General features: G+C 37.7%; 2 protein-coding genes across 2 annotated transcripts in view; one reads left to right on the plus strand and one right to left on the minus strand.

Annotated features, from left to right (window-relative positions):
* IL1RAPL2 (interleukin 1 receptor accessory protein like 2) overlaps positions 1–19960 on the plus strand; it is a 317570-nt gene that overhangs the window by 159634 nt on the left and 137976 nt on the right. The gene's annotated exons all lie outside the window — the stretch shown is intronic.
* LOC122477644 (eukaryotic translation initiation factor 1-like) lies at positions 14973–15549 on the minus strand. Its single transcript, XM_043570880.1, has one exon. It carries the CDS (start codon positions 15487–15489, stop codon positions 15148–15150), a length of 342 nt encoding a protein of 113 aa, XP_043426815.1. The 5' UTR covers positions 15490–15549; the 3' UTR covers positions 14973–15147.

The following is a 19960-nucleotide window of genomic DNA, read 5'->3' on the forward strand; positions in this document are numbered from 1 at the left end:
TTTTCTCTTCTTGTTCTAGACCCTGAGTAACATCTCATTCTAGACCCTCTCTGAGTAACATCTCATATTTAGCGTGACTCCATGAGTCTGTATCTCTAATTCTCATTTCTCTCCTGAATTCTAGATAAACACTCCCAGCTGTCCTATTGGCAAAGTTGTCATGGTTACTCTGTAGATACCCTCTTGATAACCCAAATGACACATGCTATCTTCTGCCTAGTCCCTGTTTTTGATTCAGTTTTCTTAATCGTACATTAAATGCTTTCGCAACTTGTTAATTCTAACGTTCCTGTGTATTCTCTCCTTTTGATCTATATTTCCAACACCTTAGTTTAGACCAGTAATGACAAACTGGCAGCCTGCTGGCCAGATGTGTTTGTTTCAACAGCAAAATGTTTCATTTTTAATTTAACTGCCTCTAAGGTGGGCATATGCTCTCTAGTTCACCATAATTATGTTCTATTCCCCATGGAATAACTTGTCCTTAAAAAGCTTATAACATGACTAGAAAACATACATGTGTGTGCTTGTATAAAAACATATATATATGTTTTTGTAATATATATATATTTATATATATATAAACATATATATATATGTTTTTGTAATATATATATAAACATATATATATATGTTTTTGTAATATATAATATGTGTGTGTAAATGAAATTATTTAATAACAACCTAAAGCAGAAAATAAGATTATTGCAGAAAAGTGGAGCAGCCAATGAAGTTTTCCATGTAGTGGAAGAAAGGAGAGATCACTTTGGTTGGGAGAACTCAGAGCAGGATTCATGGAGGAAAAAGGATTTGATCTGATCCTTGAATTATAGAGTATGTAAAATATGAAATATGTTGTTCTATTTTGATGTTTACATTCTAAGTAAGGAATACATTGCAAATACTCTGGGTACAGAAAGGTTAGAAAGGGAAAATGTGTACTCAATACTGGTTACAACTCAAAGACAGTAACACTGGGACAAATCAGAGTCCCTTGATTATTGAAAACAGTAAATATAAAACTGATAAATGGAGATTTTACTTTAAAAAGTGAGAAGTACATTGTTGAAAATATCACTAGTTTCAAATGCATTTAGGATTTTGAATATATCCATTCAATAAGTTTATAAATGGCAAAGCATGACCTTTTTAAAGTACAATTAACATGCAGTGTTATACTTATTTCAGACATAAAAGTATAAGGATCCAACAATTTGTATACATTTCTCGGTGGGCATCAAGCTAAGTGTACTTTTAATCCCCTTTATCTATTTCACCCATCCCTCTACCCACCTCCTCTCTGGCAAACCCCAGTTTGTTCCCTGTATTTAAGAGTCTTGTTTTTACTTGTCTCTTCTTTGCTTTGTGCATTTATTTTGTTTCTTAATTTCAACCTATGAGTGAAATCATATGGTATTTGTCATTTTCTGATTTATTTCACTTAGCATTATACCCTCTAAGTCCCTCCATGTTGTTGCAAATGGCAAGATTTCATATATATATATATATATATATATATATATATATATATATATAATACACACACACACACTCCATCTTTGTCAATTCATCTTTTAATGAACACTTGGGTTGCTTCCATATTTTGGCTATTTTAAATAATGCTGTGCTATACACAAGGGTACATATGTGTTTTCAAATTAGTGTTTTCATTTTCATTGGGTAAATACACAGTAGTGGAATTACTGGATTATATGGTAGTTGCATTTAGTTTTTTGAGGAACCTCCATACTGCTTTCCACAGTGGCTACATCAATTTGCATTCCCATCAACAATGCATGATGGTACCTTTGTCTCTATACCACCTCAGCCAACAATGCATGAGGGTACTTTTTTCTCTATACCACCTCAGCACTTTTATTTCTTTTCTTTTTGATTTTAGTCATTCACAGGTATAAAGTGATATCTCATTGTGGATTTAATTTACACTTCCCTGATAATTAGTAATGTTAAGCATCTTTTCATGTGTCTGTTGGCGATCTGGATATCTTGGGAAAAATGTCTACTCAGGCCCTCTGCCCATTTTTAAATTGGATTATTTATTTTTTGTGTGTGTTGAGTTCTATTATTTCTTTATATATTTTGGATATTAACCCCTTATTGGATATATCATTTGCAAATAGCTTCTCCCATTCAGAGATTGCCTTTTTGTTTTGTCAATGGTTTCCTTCACTGTGCAGAAGCTTTTTGTTTTGGTGCAGTCCCAATACTTTAAATGTTTTTGTTTCCCTTGCCAGAGGAGACATATCCGGGAAAATGTTTCTACAACTGATGTCAAAGAAATTACTACCTATGTTTTATTCTAGGAATTTTTTGGTTTCAGATCTCACATTTAGACCTTTAATCCATTTGAGTTTATTTTCGTGTATACTGTAAGAAGTGGTCCAGTTTCATGCTTTCATATGTAGTTGTCCAGTTTTCCCAACACCATTTGTTGAAGATACTGTTTTCTTCCCATTATATATTCTTGCCCTTCTTTTTCATAGTTTAATAAAAGCTAGAGTCTCTGTACTTTTCCATTGATGTATGTGTCTATTTTTGTGCCAGTACCATACTGTTTTGATTACTGCACCTTTGTAGGATATCTTGAATAATGGAATTGTGATACCTCCAGCTTTGTTCTTCATTTTCAAGATTGTTTTGGCTGTTTGGGGTCTTTTATGCTTCCATACAAATTTTGGGATATCCTATTTCTGTGAAAATGCTGTTGGTATTTTGATAGGGGTTGCATTCAATCTGTAGATTGCTTTGGCTAATATGGACATTTAAACAATATTAATTCTTTCAGTCCATGAGCGTGTAATATCTTTCCATTTGTTTGCATCATCTTTAATTTCTTTCATCAAGTTTTATAGTTTTTGGAGTATAGAGCTTGCACCTCTTTCGTTAAGTTTATTCCTAGGTATTTTATTCTTTTTGGTACAATAGTAAATGCAACTATTTTTAAATTTCTCTTTCTCCCAATTTATTAATCAAGTATAGAAATACAAAAGATTTTTTTATATTTATTTTGTATCCTGTAATTTTATTGAATGCATTTATCAGTTCTAGTAGTTTTTTTGTGGAATCTTTAGGCTTTTCTATATGTAATATAATGTCATCAACAATTGGTGGAAGTTTTATTTCTTCCTTACCAATATGGATTCTTTTATTTCTTTTTCTTGTCTGATTGCTGTGGTTAGGCCTTCCAGTACTATGTGGAATAAAAGTGGCAAGAGTTGTCTTGTTTCTGTTCTTAGAGGATGTCCTCTCAGTATTTTACTGTTGAGTATGATATTAGTTCTGGGTTTTTCATATATGACCTTTATTATGTTGAGGTATGTTCCCTCTAAACCTACTTGATTGAGAGTTTTTAGCATGAATGAATGTTGTACGTTGTCGATAATTTATATGCACTAGTGAGATGATCATGAAGTTTTATCTTTTCTTTTGTTAATGTGATATATCATGTTAAGTATAAAATCACCCTGATTCTCAGGAATAAAGCTCCACTTGATAATGGTGAATGATTTTGTTAAGGTATTGTTGGATTCAGTTTGCTATTTTGTTGAGGATTTTTGCATTTATGTTCATCAGAGTTATTGCCCAGCAGTTTTCTTTTTTATAGTGTCTTAATCTGGTTTTGGTATCAGGGTGATGCTGGCCTCATAGAATGAATTTGGAAGCTTTCCTTCCTCTTCCATTTTTTGGAAAACCTTTAAGAATAATGGGTATTAATTCTTCTTTAAATGTTTGGTAGAATTCACCTGTGAATTCATGTGGTCTTGGAATTTTGTTTTTTGGGAGTATTTTGATTTCTGATTCATTTTCATTGCTAGCAATTGGTCTGCTCAAATTTTCTATTTCTTCCTGATTCAGTTTTAGAAAATTATTTGTTTTTAGGATTTTACCATTCTTTCTAAGTTGTCTTATTTGTTGGTATATAATTTTTCATAATATTCTCTTATATTCCATTTACTTTTCTAAACACAATTTAATGTTTTTTTAATTCATTTTTTTTCATTTTTTTTCAATATATGAAGTTTATTGTCAAACTGATTTCCATAAAACACCCAGGGCTCATCCCAAAAGATACCCTCTTCAGTACCCATCACGGACCCTCCCCTACCTCCCACCTCCCATCAACCCTCAGTTTGTTCTCAGTTTTTTAAAAGTTCCTTATGCTTTGGCTCTCTTCAACTCTAACCTCTTTTTTTTTTCCTTCCCCTCCCACATGGGTTTCTGTTAAGTTTCTCAGGATCCACATAAGAGTGAAACCATATGGTATCTGTCTTTCTCTGTATGGCTTATTTCACTTAGCATCACACTCTCCAGTTCCATCCATGTTGCTACAAAGGGCCATATTTCATTCTTTCTCATTGCCACGTAGTACTCCATTGTGTATATAAACCACAATTTCTTTATCCAATCATCAGTTGATGGACATTTAGGTTCTTTCCATAATTTGGCTATTGTTGAGAGTGCTGCTATAAACATTGGGGTACAAGTGCCCCTATGCATCAGTACTCCTGTATCCCTTGGGAAAATTCCTAGCAGTGCCATTTCTGGGTCATAGGGTAGGTCTATTTTTAATTTTCTGAGGAACCTCCACTCTGTTTACCAGGGTGGCTGCACCAATTTGCATTCCCACCAACAGTGCAAGAGGGTTCCCGTTTCTCCACATCCTCTCCAGCATCTATAGTCTCCTGATTTGTTCATTTTGGCCACTCTGATAGGTGTGAGGTGAAATCTGAGTGTGGTTTTGATTTGTATTTCCCTGATAAGGAGCGATGTTGAGCATCTTTTCATGTGCCTGTTGACCATCTGGATGTCCTCTTTAGAGAAGTGTCTATTCTTGTTTTCTGCCCATTTATTCACTGGGTTATTTGTTTTTTGGGTGTGGAGTTTGGTGAGTTCTTTATGGATTTTGGATACTAGCCCTTTGTCCGATATGTCATTTGCAAATATCTTTTCCCATTCCGTTGGTTGCCTTTTAGTTTTGTTGGTTGTTTCTGTGCCTGTGCAGAAGCTTTTTATCTTCATAAGGCCCCGTAGTTCATTTCTGCTTTCAATTCCCTTGCCTTTGGGGGTGTGTCAACTAAGAAATTGCTAGGCTGAGGTCAGAGAGGTCTTTTCCTGCTTTCTCCTCTAGGGTTTTGATGGTTTCCTGTCTCACATTCAGGTCCTTTATCCATTTTGAGTTTATTTTTGTGAATGGTGTGAGAAAGTGGTCTAGTTTCAACCTTCTGCATGTTGCTGTCCAGTTCTCCCAGCACCATTTAAGAGACTGTCTTTTTTCCATTGGATGTTCTTTCCTGCTTTGTCAAAGATGAGTTGGCCATACGTTTGTGGGTCTAGTTCTGGGGTTTCTATTCTATTCCATTGGTCTATGTGTCTGTTTTGGTGCCAATACCATGCTGTCTTGATTATGACAGCTTTGTAGTAGAGGCTAAAGTCTGGGATTGTGATGCCTCCTGCTTTGGCCTTCTTTTTCAAAATTACTTTGGCTATTCGAGGCCTTTTGTGGTTCCATATGAATTTTAGGATTGCTTGTTCTAGTTTTGAGAAGAATGCTGGTGCAATTTTCATTGGGATTGCATTGAATGTGTAGATAGCTTTGGGTAGTATTGACATTTTGACAATATTTATTCTTCCAATCCATGAGCATGGAATGTCTTTCCATTTCTTTATATCTACCTCAATTTCCTTCATAAGCTTTCTATAGTTTTCAGCATACAGATCTTGTACATCTTTAGTTAGGTTTATTCCTAGGTATTTTATGCTTCTTGGTGCAATTGTGAATGGGATCAGTTTCTTTATTTGTCTTTCTATTGCTTCATTATTAGTGTATAAGATGCAACTGATTTCTGTACATTGATTTTGTATCCTGCAAATTTGCTAAATTCATGTATCTTTTCTAGCAGACTTCTGGTGGAATCTATCGGATTTTCCATGTATAATATCATGTCATCTGCAAAAAGTGAAAGCTTAACTTCATCTTTGCCAATTTTGATGCCTTTGATTTCCTTTTGTTGTCTGATTTCTGATGCTAGAACTTCCAACATATGTTAAACAACAGCGGTGAGAGTGGACATCCCTGTCATGTACCTGATCTCAGAGAAAAAGCTCTCAGTTTTTCCCCACTGATGATGTTAGCTATGGGCTTTTCATAAATGGCTTTTATGATCTTTAAGTATGTTCCTTCTATCCCAGCTTTCTCGAGGGTTTTTATTAAGAAAGGGTGCTGAATTTTGTCAAAGGCCTTTTCTGCATCGATTGACAGGATCATACGGGTCTTATCTGTTCTTTTATTAATGTGATGTATCATGTTGATTGATTTGCGAATGTTGAACCAGCCCTGCATCCCAGGAATGAATCCCACTTGATCATGGTGAATAATTCTTTTTATATGCTGTCATATTCGATTTGCTAGTATCTTATTGAGAATTTTTGCATCCATATTCATCAGGGATATTGGCCTGTAGTTCTCTTTTTTTACTGGGTCTCTGTCTGGTTTAGGAATCAAAGTAATCCTGGCTTCATAGAATGAGTCTGGAAGTTTTCCGTCCCTTTCTATTTCTTGGAATAGCTCGAAAAGGATAGGTATTATCTCTGCTTTAAACGTCTGGTAGAACTCCCCTGTGAAGCCATCGGGTCTGGACTCTTATTTGTTGGGAGATTTTTGATGACTGATTCAATTTATTCGCTGGTTATGGGTCTGTTCAAGCTTTCTATTTCTTCCAGATTGAGTTTTGGAAGCGTGTGGGTGTTTAGGAATTTGTCCATTTCTTCCTGGTTGTCTAGTTTGTTGGCATATAATTTTTCATAGTATTCCCTGATAATTGCTTGTATCTTTGAGGGATTGGTTGTAATAATTCCATTTTCATTCATGATTTTATCTATTTTGGTCATCTCCCTTTTCCTTTTGAAAAGCGTGGCTAGAGGTTTATCAATTTTGTTTATTTTTTTCAAAAAAAACAACTCTTGGTTTCGTTGATCTGCTCTACAGTTTTTTTAGATTCTATATTGTTTATTTCTGCTCTGATCTTTGTTATTTCTCTTCTGCTGATTTAGGGTGTCTTTGCTGTTCTGCTTCTATTTCCTTTAGGTGTGCTGTTAGATTTTGTATGTGGGATTTTTCTTGTTTCTTGGTATAGGCCTGGATTGCAATGTATTTTCCTCTCAGGACTGCCTTCGCTGCATCCCAAAGCATTTGCATTGTTGTATTTTCATTTTCATTTGTTTCCGTATATTTTTTAATTTCTTCTCTAATTGCCTGGTTGACCCATTCATTCTTTAGTAGGGTGTTCTTTAACCTCCATGCTTTTGGAGGCTTTCCAGACTTTTTCCTGTGGTTGATTTCAAGCTACATAGCATTGTGGTCTGAAAGTATGCATGGTATGATTTCAATTCTTGTATGCTTATGAAGGGCTGTTTTGTGACCCAGTATGTGATCTATCTTTGAGAATGTTCCATGTGCACTCGAGAAGAAAGTATATTCTGTTGCTCTGGGATGCAGAGTTCTAAATATATCTGTCAAGTCCATCTGATCCAATGTATCATTCAGGGCCCTTGTTTCTTTATTGACAATGTGTCTAGATGATCTATCCATTTCTGTAAGTGGAGTGTTAAAGTCCCCTGCAATTACCACATTCTTATCAATAAGGTTGCTTATGTTTGTGAGTAATTGTTTTATATATGTGGGGGCTCCCGTTTTCGGCGCATAGACATTTGTAACTGTTAGCTCTTCCTGACGGATAGACCCTGTGATTATTATATGATGCCCTTCTTCATCTCTTGTTACAGCCTTTAATTTAAAGTCTAGTTTGTCTGATATAAGTATGGCTACTCCAGCTTTCTTTTGACTTCCAGTGGCATGATAAATAGTTCTCCATCCCCTCACTCTCAATCTGAAGGTGTCCTCAAGTCTAAAATGAGTCTTTTGTAGACAGCAAATAGACGGGTCTTGTTTTTTTATCCATTCTGATACCCTATGTCTTTTGGTTGGCGCATTTAGTCCATTTACATTCAGTGTTATTGTAAAAAGCTATGGGTTTAGAGTCATTGTAATGTCCATAAGTTCCATGCTTGTAGCAATGTCTCTGGTACTTTGTCTCACAGGATCCACCTTTAGATCTCTTGTAAGGCTGGTTTAGTGATGACAAATTCCTTCAGTTTTTGATTATTTGGGAAGACCTTTATGTCTCCTTCTATTCTAAATGACAGACTTGCTGGATAAAGGATTCTCGGCTGCATATTTTTTTCTGTTCATCACAGTGAAGATCTCCTGCCATTCTTTTCTGGCCTGCCAAGTTTCAGTAGAGAGATAGGTCACGAGTCTTATAGGTCTCCCTTTATATGTTAGAGCACGTTTATCTCTAGCTGCTTTCAGAATTTTCTCTTTATCCTTGTATTTTTCCAGTTTCACTATGATATGTCGTGCAGAAGGTTGATTCAAGTTACGTCTGAAAGGAGTTCTCTGTGCCTCTTGGATTTCAATGCCTTTTTCCTTCCCCAGATCAGGGAAGGTCTCAGCTATGATTTCTTCAAGTACACCTTCAGCACCTTTCCCTCTCTCTTCCTCCTCTGGAATACCAATTTTGTGTGTATTATTTCTCTTTAGTGCATCACTTAGTTCTCTAATTTTCCCCTCATACTCCTGGATTTTTTTTATCTCTCTTTTTCTCAGCTTCCTCTTTTTCCATAATTTTATCTTCTAGTTCACCTATTCTCTCCTCTGCCTCTTCAATCCGAGCCGTAGTTGTCTCCATTTTATTTTGCAGCTCGTTGATAGCATTTTTTAGCTCCTCCTGGCTGTTCCTTAGTCCCTTGATCTCTCTAGCAAGAGATTCTCTGCTGTCCTTTATACTGTTTTCAAGCCCAGCGATTAATTTTATGACTATTATTCTAAATTCACTTTCTGTTATATTGTTTAAAACATTTTTGATCAGTTCATTAGCTGTTGTTTTTTCCTGGACGTTTTTCTGAGGGGAATTCTTCCGTTTTGTCATTTTGGATAGTCCCTGGAGTGGTGCAGGACTGGGGGGGCACTTCCCCTGTGCTGTCTTGAATAACTTGTGTTGGTGGGCAGGGCCGCAGTCAGACCTGATTTCTGCCCCCAGCCCACCGCTTGGGGCACAGTCAGACTGGTGTGTGGCTTCTCTTCTCCTGTCCTAGGGGCGGGATTCACTGTGGGGTGGCATGGCCTGTCTGGGCTACTTGCACACTGCCAGGGTTTGGTGCTGGGGATCTGGAATATTAGCTGGGGTGGATAGGCAAGGTGCACGGGGGCGGTAGAGGCAGGCTAAGCTCACTTTTCCTTTGGAGATTCACTTCGGGAGGGGCCCTGTGGCACCAGGAGGGAGTCAGACCTGCTGGAGGGATGGATCCGCATAAGCACAGCTTTGGGTGTTTGTGTGGTGCAAGCAAGTTCCCTGGCAGGAACTTGTTCCCTTTGGGATTTTGGCTGGGGGATGGGCGAGGGAGATAGTGCTGGAGAGCGCCTTTGTTCCCTGCCAACCTGAGCTCTGTCGTCCATGGCTCAACAACCCTCCCTCCCGTTGTCCTCCAGCCCTCCCGTTCTCTGAGCAGAGCTGTTAACTTATGACCTACCAGATGCTAAGTTGCGCTTGCTGTCAGAACACACTCCGTCGGGCCCCTCCACTTTTGCAAGCCAGACTCGGGGGCTCTGCTTGGCCAGCGGGCCGCCCCTCCGCCCGGCTCCCTCCCGCCAGTCCATGGAGCGCACACCGCCTCTCTGCCCTTCCTACCCTCTTCCATGGGCCTCTTTTCTGCGCTTGGGTCCAGCGACTTTGTTCTGCTAGTCTTCTGGCAGTTTTCTGGGTTATTTAGGCAGTTGTAGGTGGAATCTAAGTGATCAGTAGGATGCTCGGTGAGCCCAGCGTCCTCCTACGCCACCATCCTAAATTTATTTTTTGAAGGAAAGAGAAAGACAGAGCATGAGTGGGGGAGGAGCAGAGAGAGAGAGAGAGGGAGACATAGAATTTGAAGAAGACTCCAGGCTCTATGCTGTCAGCACAGAGCCCAATGTGGGGCTTGAACTCAGGAACCATGAGACAGTGACCTGAGCCGAAGTCCGACGCTCAGCCAACTGAGCCACCCAGGTGCCCCTAATTCTTTTTATTTCTATGGTGTCTGTTGTTATTAATCTCCCTTCATTTCTGATTTTGCTTATTTGAATCTGCTTCCTTTTTTGTTTGTCTGTTTGTTTGTTTTAGTCTGGGTAACAAATTACCAATTTTGTTTATCTTTTCAAAGAACCAGCTCCTGGTTTCATTGATCTGTTCTATTGTTGTTTTAGTCCTACTTTCATTTATTTATGCACAATATTATTTATTTTCTTTCCCCTCCTGGAATAAAGTTTTGTTTATTCCTCTTTTTTTAGCTCCTTTAGGTGTAAGGTTAGGTTGTTTATTTAAGATAATTCTTGCTTCTTGAGGTAAGCTTGTATTTTTTTAATTTATTTATTTGCTTTTTTTAGTTCCAGTATAATTAATGTACAGAGTTATATTAGTTTCAGGTATATAATGTAGTGATTCATCAATTCTATAAATTACTCAGTACTCATCACAATAAGTATAGTCTTAATCCCCTTCACCTATTTCATCCATTCCCCCACTCTCCTTCCCTCTAGTAACCACCAGTTTTTTCTCTATATTTAAGTGTCTGTTTTATTATTTGTAACTTTTTTCCTTGTTTGTTTTGTTTCCTAAATTCCACAATGAGAAAAATCATATGGTATTTGTCTTTCTCTGACTGACTTATTGCACTTAGCATTATACTTTCTAGAGCCATCCATGTTGTTGCAAATGGCAAGATTTCATTCTTTTTGTTGGATGAGTAATATTCCTGTGTGTGTGTGTGTGTGTGTGTGTGTATGACATCCTCTTTATCCATTCATCTCTTGATGGACCCTTGGGTTGAGGTAGGCCTGTATTGCTATAACCTTCCCTGTTTGAACAGCTTTTGCTGTACCCCATAGATTTTGTACCATTTTATTTTCATTTGTTTCCATGTACTTTTTTGTTTTTTATTTTTTTAATATAATTTACTGTCAAGTTGGCTAACATACAGTGTATACAGTGTGCTCTTGGTTTTGAGGTTAGATTCCTGTGTTGTATGTAATCCATGTTTTTTTTTTTGATTTCCTGTTTAATTTCTGGTTTGACCCATTCATTTTTTAGTAGCATGTTATTTAGGTTCCATGTATCTGTGTTCCTTCCAGATTTTCTCATGTGATTGATTTCTAGTTTCACGTTGCTATGGTCATAAAAGATGCATGATATGATTTCAAAATTTTTAGATGTATTGAGACTTGTTTTCTGGCCTAACATGGTCTATTTTGGGGACTGTTTCATGCACAGTTGAGAAGAATATGTAGTCCACTGTTACTGTATGGAATGTTCTGAATATGTCTGTTAGATCTGTCTGGTCCAATGTGTCATTCAAAGCCACTGTTTTCTTGTTGGTTTTCTGTCTGGAAGATCTATCCATTGTTGTAAATGGGGTGTTAGAGTCCCCCAACTATTATTATATTATTTTCAATTGGTTACTTTATGTTTGTTATTAACTCTTATATATTTTGGTGTTTTCCTGTTGGGTGCATAAATACAAACAATTGCTATATCGTGTTGTTCGATTGTTCCCTTTATGATTATGTAGTATCCTTCTTTGTCTCTTGTTGCAGTCTTCGTTTTAAAGTCTATTTTGTCTGACATATGTATTACTACCCCAACTTTCTTTTGCTTATGTTTGCATGGTACGTGTTTTTCCAACTCTTCACCTTTAATCTGCATGTGTCCTTAGGTCTGAAGTGAGTCTCTTGTAGGCAACATATAGATGGGTCTTGTTTTTTTTTCATCCATTTAGTAACCCTGTGTCTTTTGATTGAAGGATTTAGTCCATTACATTCAAAGTAATTGCTGACAGATATGTACTTGTTGCCATTTTTTTTAACTTGTTTTATGGTTGTTTTAGTAATTATTCTCTGTTCCATTCTTCGTTTGCTCTCTTCCCTAATGGTTTCATGGCTTTCTTTAGTGATATAGTTGAGTTCCTTTCTCTTTGCTTTTTGTGTTATGTATACAGGTTTTTGATCTGTGGTTACCATTAGGTTCATATATAACTTTTTATGCATATAGTAATCTATATTGATTGTCACTTTAGTTTGAATCCATTCTAAGAACACTAAATTTTTTTAATGTTTACTTATTTTTTGACAGAGAGAGAGAGAGACAGAGCATGAGCAGGGAAGGGGCAGAGAGAGAGGGAGACACAGAATCTGAAGCAGGCTCCAGGCTCTAAGCTGCCAGCACAGAGCCCGACACGGGGCTCGAACCCACAGAACACAAAATCATGACCCGAGCCGAAGTCGGACACTAAACCAACTGAGCCAACCAGGCACCCCTAAGAACACTACATTTTTACAGCCCCTGACATTTAATGTATATGTTGTCATACTTTACATCCCTTTCTGTTAATCCCTTGACTGATTTTTTTCTAGATATAATTGATTTTACTGCTTTTGTGCTTTAACCTCTGTGATGGTTTTATAAGTAATTAATCTACTACTTTTATTATGTTTGTATTTGCTCATGAATTTGTTTTCTCTTTTCATAATTTTCTTTCTCCTGACTATGGCCTGTTCTTTCAACTCAAAGAATTCCCTTTAACACTTCTTGGAAGAGTGGCTTAGTGATTATTAACTCCTTTACCTTTTGATTGGGAAACTCTTTTTCTCTCTTATATTCTGAATGATAGCCTTGCTAGGTAGTGTATTCTTGGTTGCAGGATATTTTTTTTTCCTTTTAGCAGTTTGAATATATCATACCATTCCCTTGTGGCTTGCAAAGTTTCTGCTGAAATATCAGCTTTTAGACTTGTGAGGTTTCTGTTGTATATAAATGTTTTCTTTTCTCTTACTGCTTTTAAAATCTCTCTTTATCACTACTTTTTGCATTTTAATTATTATGTGTCTTAGTGTGGACCTCTTTGAGTTGACTTTGTGGGGAGCTTCCTATGCCTCCTGGAACTGGATATCTGTTTACTTCCACAAATTAGGGAAATTTTCAGCTATTATTTCTTCAAATAACTTTTCATCCTCTATTCTATTTCTCCTCCTTTTGGGAACCCTATAATGCAAATGTTATTATATTTGACAGTGTTTGAGTTCCCTTAACCTATTCTCTTTTATTATTGTTTTTTTTTTCTTTTTGCTGTTCAGCTTGATAGTTTTACAGTACTCTGTCTTTTAGCTCGCTGATCGATTCTTCTACCTCTTCTTATCTACTATTGTCTCATTCTTATGTCTGTTTAAATTTTTCAGTTTTTGAGTTCCCAATCTCTGATTCATTCATTTTTATATTTTCTCTCTCTATGTGGAAGGTCTCACTGAGATCCCCCATTCTTTTCTCAAATCCAGTAAGCATCTTTATGACCATTATTTTGAATTTTTTATCATTCATATTGCTTATGTTCATTTCATTTATCTCTTCCTGTTTTTTTTTCCTGTTCTTTCATTTAGGAAAGGACATTTGGTCTGTTTGTATGTATTGGGAATGTGGTTATGTCTTCTGATCTTGAAGGTAGTGGCCTTACGAAGAAGAGGTCCTTTGGTGCCCTATAGTGCAATATCCCCAGTTCATTTGAATCAGCCACTTGAGGGGTTTCTCCTATGTGTGTTGGGTGTAACCTACTGTTATGGCTGGGCCTCATTTGCATTCAGTCCAGTTGGCTGCAGGGCCCACTCTGCCTGTTGTGAGCAGAGTTTGGTTCTTGTGCTGTTAAGGGCTTAGGCTGAGGCCTCCATGGTCTTGTAGTTGGGTGGTGTCAGCAGTCAGACCAACTGCCTGCTCTTAGCCCATTTGCTGGGGCTATGGCTGTACTGATCTATAGGGTATTCTCCCTGTATTGTTCCCTTAGGCTTTAGTTGGAGGGTGTGGCCTACAGACAAACCAGATACCTGACTCTAGTCTGTCTGTTGGGGCTGCAGTAGCACTGACCTGCAAGGTGCTCTCTCTGCCTTGTTGCTGAGAGGCTTTTGCGAATAGGTGGGGTTGGCAGACCAAATTCTTGCCCCCACATTTTCTGCTGGGACTGTAGATGCACTGATTGGCAAGGTACTCTCTTTGCACTGCCACTTATAAAGTTCAGCTGCTGGGGCTTCATTCAAACTGGTGAGTGTGGTTATCTTCTCTCCCCAGGGCAGGGGTCACTTTGGAGTGGTGCAGTCCCTTCCAGGACTGCTTCAAGAACAAATGAGGGAGGGGCTTCTTTAGAGGGATTTCTGCTGAGTGGTGTGGGTTGGATGGGGCATATAATAAGAGAATACGGGGGTAGGGAACATGATGGTAGCAAATTAAGTGAAGAGTATTCATGCTCCTTCCTACAGGGTGGCTATCTAGGTTGGGGAGTTGGGGAGAGAATGACATCTACCAGCTCTTTTGTTTTCCAAAAAGTCCCTGCCCCTTTAGCATGCATTCTGAGATTAGTAAATAAATCTCCTTCATGTATACCCCAGGCACTTTTCAAACTGCTGCTTCTATGCTTTATCTAGGGAAGACTGCTATGCTATCTCTTCAAGGGTAGGGACTCAGTTTCCTATTACCCTACAGCTCATCCAGAGCTGACTCTGCTGATTTTTAAAATATTCGGGTGTTAAGCCCCACTGGTTTAAAAAACTCATGCAGTTAAGCCCCTGTGATTTTCAAAGCCAAATGTCATGGGTATTTGTTTTCCCAGTACAGGTTCTGCCTGCCTGGGGTGCCTGGTGTGGGGTCTGCTTCTCTCCCTTCTGGATGCTTGCAGTGTCCCTCCCATTTATGGTTAGGATTGCAGGGAGTTTGCTTTCCAATCACATTTCCACCCTTCCTGCTATCTTCAATGTGTCTTTCTTTTCTTTCCTTCTTTCTTTTTCTTTCTTTCTTTCTTTCTTTCTTTCTTTCTTTCTTTCTTTCTGGCTCTTTTCAGTTTATTGCATGAAGGAGTTACACTAGTCCAAGTTAAAAGCAGACCCCAAATGGTTACATTATACAAGCTGTCACAGGTTTTTAAACTTATGACAAGGGATAGAAGGGGAATTCTACTCATTTCAAGGAAATCCTCACTTAAGCTTCAGTGAGCCAAAAGCACTTAAAACCCATGAACATTCAGCTGGTCGTCCTTAGCCAATCCAATCTCTACAAGGAACTGGCATATGTTCTTGCACTGGTCACCCTGTAGCTGAATCACTTCTCCATATTCTGGATGCTCAATTACAGTACCATTGCAGGCAAATTTCTTCTTAAATGCCTTCACTAGTTTCTTTTTATCGTAATCATCAGCGATCCCTTGGACAGTAGTAAGGGTCTTCCTTCCATTTCTCTGTTGAATTCTTATATGGATATAATCCTCAGTGCCAGCGGGAAGCAGATCATCACCCTTACTTGCATCAGCAAAGGGGTCGAAAGAGTGGAGGTTCTGGATAGCGGACATAAAATACAATTCCTTTTCCTCTGTGGAAAAGGCCTGCAGAAGGCGGCAGTGGGAGAAGGCAGTCAGGGGGGACAGGGCAGCATAGGGAAGTGAGGGGGCTCAAGGGGGAGGCTTCTGAGTCCTTGGCGGCCACTTAATGACTGGGGCCAATGTGTCCTTCTTTCCATGACTAACTGTGAAAAGTCTCTTTTTCCTGTGTTTGGATTGTTTTCTGGATGGGTTGCACTGATATGGCTGTTATCTTGGTATGTCCATGGGACAAAGTGAGCTTAGGATCCTTCCTACTTCACCATCTTCCCCCACAAAACATGGGGACTTTAAGAGAAACCAAGCTATCTCAGGAAAAGATATTGGGAAATTAATCATGCTTTCTTATCACATTCTTCTTTATTCTCCATTAAAAGTCATCATATTGAACTGAGTGATGCATGCTGTAGTCCTAGAAGCCCAGTTCTGGTGTTCTCATTGCCTTTACTCTCTACTAACATAGGATAAAATACAATGGAGCACTTGCCTTAGTTCTTATTAGTGCTAGGATTGTAGCCAGAAGTATTCAGATACTCCCTGCTGTTGAAGAGGTCATCCTAAAAACAGCTTGGAGAGAAAGACCATGCCTTACAGCTTTATCAGTCATATCCTTTATCAGTCATATCAGTCATATCCTTTATCAGTCATCTTTATCAGTCAGAACCTAGAATAGGGCAACAAAGAGAGAATAGAGGCTGTTCCTAAACTCTTTTAGATGGATTTATTCTAGCTGAATCTAAAGATTCAGTGTTGTATGGAGCTCAGACTTTTGTCTATGCTCAGATACCAATTAAACTGCTTTATCCCTTCACTCTTACACCATGCCCTTCTCCCCAAAGCCTATGGTGCTCTGTCATTTTTTGAAGGTGCTTGCAGTTCTATCATCATAGAGTTACAGACAGGCTGGTGCTCTAGTGAAGCCAAGGGGAGCCATATTGCAATTGCCCTACTGCAACTGGGCTCAGCAATACTGCATTGGAAAGGAGGCTTATGAAGGATGACCTTTTCCATTTTTCCCCCTCTTCTTCAGCATCTTTTGCTGCCTCTACTTCCCACTTACAACTGATTATCTGAGGCAGTCTATCTATGTGTTCATTTAGAACAGCAGCACAACAAACTGTTTGACATGATGCCTCCACTGGGAGGTTGCCATAATGTTTAGCTAACCACTGACAGGATAGATTCCAGTTGTTTGACACAGAAGCATTGTTTTTGAAGGATGTTCTACTCTGTCATCTGCCATGTAGATTCCTTATTGGAAAATCTAGAGGTTCCTCAAAACATATAGAGAATCATTTATTAATAAAGCCTCCAAATTAACAGATGGTCTCATATTTTAGCTGTTGGAGCTCTCATCACATATATTCTGAGGATCTCATAATTAATTGCATATGGAGCATTTGGGAAGAAACTAAAGGTGGGGAGATGGTGGGGAAAGTTGATAAGGGGAAAACATTTTAAACAAAAACATCAAAATGAAAGGTCATTTCTTTTAAAAACATCAAAAGCCCTAATTTTTATTTTTATGAATTATTTGAAAACATAATTTATGTATTTATTTTTAAATAAAATAAATAACCATACAGTGTTATATTAGAATCAGGTGTATAATATAGTGATTCATCAATTCCATACAACACTCCATGCTCATCACAAGTGTACTCCTTAATCCCTATCATCTATTTAACCCATCCTCCCACCCAGCCCCCCTCTGGTAATCATCAGTTTGTTCTTTATAGTTTAGAGTCTGTTTCTTGGTTTATCTCCCTCTCTCTCTCTTTTTCCTTTGCTCATGTGGTTTTTTTTCTTTAAATTCTACATGTGAGTGAAATTATATGAGATTTGTCTTTCTATCACTGACTTATTTCACTTCGCATTATACTCTCTAGCTCCATCCATGTTGTTGCAAATGGCCAGATTTCATTCTTTTTTATTGCTGAATAATATTCCATTGTGTGTATGTATGTGTGTGTGTATGTGTGTGTGTGTGCGCATGTGCATATATATATATATATATATATATAATCACATCTTTATCCATTCATCTATCAATGGACACTTGGGCTGCTTCCATAATTTGGGTATTGTAAATAATGCTGCAATAAACATAGGGGTGTATGTACCCAAAAATACAAAAACACTAAAAGCCGTATTTTTTAAAATCATAATCTCATGTTATCCTTATCCTTAACCCAGGCTTGGCACAGGAGCAGATATTCCATCTCAGAAACCACCTGCCTGCTCAAAAGTTCAAAGTTAAACCTGGTTAGGCAGGCTTCTTATTAGAACTAAAAGAAACAAAGTTAGATAGCAACCAGGTACAAAACTGGTGGATAATACATCTATACCAAAAGTGTGGTTGCTTAATCATTTTAGGTTTTAAACTAGAGTGTGCAAGAAACATATTCAGTGGCATTATAAGTGTGGAAGTAGTCCACTCTAGGTGTAGGCAATAAAGGAGTACATTGTCTGTACAGACATATAAACAATTATAAGTCCAACTAAAAGTTTGTGTCTATTTTATTATCATCATGTGTCAATAATTCTGAACAGTGACACTAACAAGAAATTCCTCATTGCCAGAGTACACTGCCCCCAGCACTTTCTCCCTGTCTTACCTCACTCCCAACACATACACACGCACGTACACACACACACACACACACACGGAAGCGGGGAGAGAGAAAGGCACACCATTACACCTTACATAACAGTGCCTCAGGCTTAATCCTTGAATTTCCCTTTCTTTTCTGTCTATACTTACTTCTTTAAGTAGTTTCTATATGCTCAAATTAATATAACTGTATTCATCCAACTGCCAACTCCACATCTGTACACGGAAGCCTAATAAACATCTCAAATGACAAATTTCCAAAATTGAATTCCTGCTATCTCCCTAAAACCTGCAGTCTTCCCCATCTCAATTGATGAGCACTTCATCCTTCCAGTTAGCCAGATCAGAAATCCTGGAGCCATCCTTGACACAGCACAACAGATCCATCAGGAAGTTATCTTGTCTCTAACTTCAAAATATTCCTAATATCTAAGGACTCCTCACCACTTTCACTGTTGGTCTGAACCACCATTATTTCTTGCTCAATTTACTGCAAAAGCCTCCTCACTGATATCCCTGCTTTACTAAGAATAAAAAACAGCTCCCTATCAGGGCTCATAAGACCATATACATCTGGTATCCTGACATCTCTGTGATTTCATCCCTTATTACTCTCCCTTCACTCAGCCACACTTGCTGCTTTGCTGTTCCTTGAACACACAGAACACATCTCAGCCTTCTGGGGTGTTTCCTCTGCTGGTTATGTTCTTCCACCCTGTTATCTGCATGGTTCACTTCCTTATCTCCTTCAGGATTGATCCAATATCACCTTCTCAAGTAGGTCTATCCTGACCTGCCTATTTAGTATGCAGTTTACCCCTACTCTACTCCCACCTCCCCACACTCTCCATCCACCTTACCTTGATCTAGACTTTTCTTTTTTATATATCATTTATTACTTCTTAACATTCTCTGAAATTTACTTATTAGTTTTGCTTATTGTTTATTGTCTGTCTTCTGTCACTAGAATGTAAGCATGGATTTTGTCTGTTTTATTCATTCACATATTCCCAGTGGCTATTATAGTTGCTGCATGACATATAATATTCATTCAATAAATTATTGCTGAATGAAAAATGACTTTTATTTACATCTATCTCATTTCTTATCAAAGTAACTGAATGGGCATAGAGAAATCCAGGCCTGTTAAAGGTCTACACATCATAACCAGACACTTCAATATAGACTTGCTTATACACTGAAGAATTTGTGGATGTTCGTATATTGTCTTGTTTAGATTATAACCCCATTCCTAACTGAAATTGTAAATGCTTTTACATACACACTTTTAATCCCTTACTCTCTCCCAACCTACATGAAGAATATATTGAAAGAATTCCTCTGCTTCAGCAAATGTCAGTTACTCTAATTCTCTTTTACACATTGGCACGTTCACTCTTTGTTTGGCTTATATTATCATTTACTAAAGATTGTTTTTGAATAATTACATGGGATTTTTTTCAATTTACATGATTGTTTACCTACCTTCTCATTTATCCAGTTATCCAGTGAGAACAAAGAAAGACAAAAGAGAGAAATAAGCTATAAATTAGGCTGGACAATTGCCAAAATTAACCCTTAATTAGCAGTCATTTTAAATTAAGCTTTAGTCCCCAACTGACTTTTAAACAGAATATTACTTTACTGCTTTGATTTATGTATAACCAGCAGTTTTTATCTTGTGAGATATCCCACCAAACGTGTCAAATGTTAAGAAATATTATTTCCATCTTGCAGGCAAAGGACATAATTCAATTATTTCTTAGAGAGGCATATACTGAAATATTTTATCACAAACATTTTTAATTATATGATCTTTTTCTTTTCCAT

This window comes from Prionailurus bengalensis, chromosome X, assembly GCF_016509475.1.
Source record: "Prionailurus bengalensis isolate Pbe53 chromosome X, Fcat_Pben_1.1_paternal_pri, whole genome shotgun sequence".
Lineage (NCBI taxonomy): Eukaryota > Metazoa > Chordata > Mammalia > Carnivora > Felidae > Prionailurus > Prionailurus bengalensis.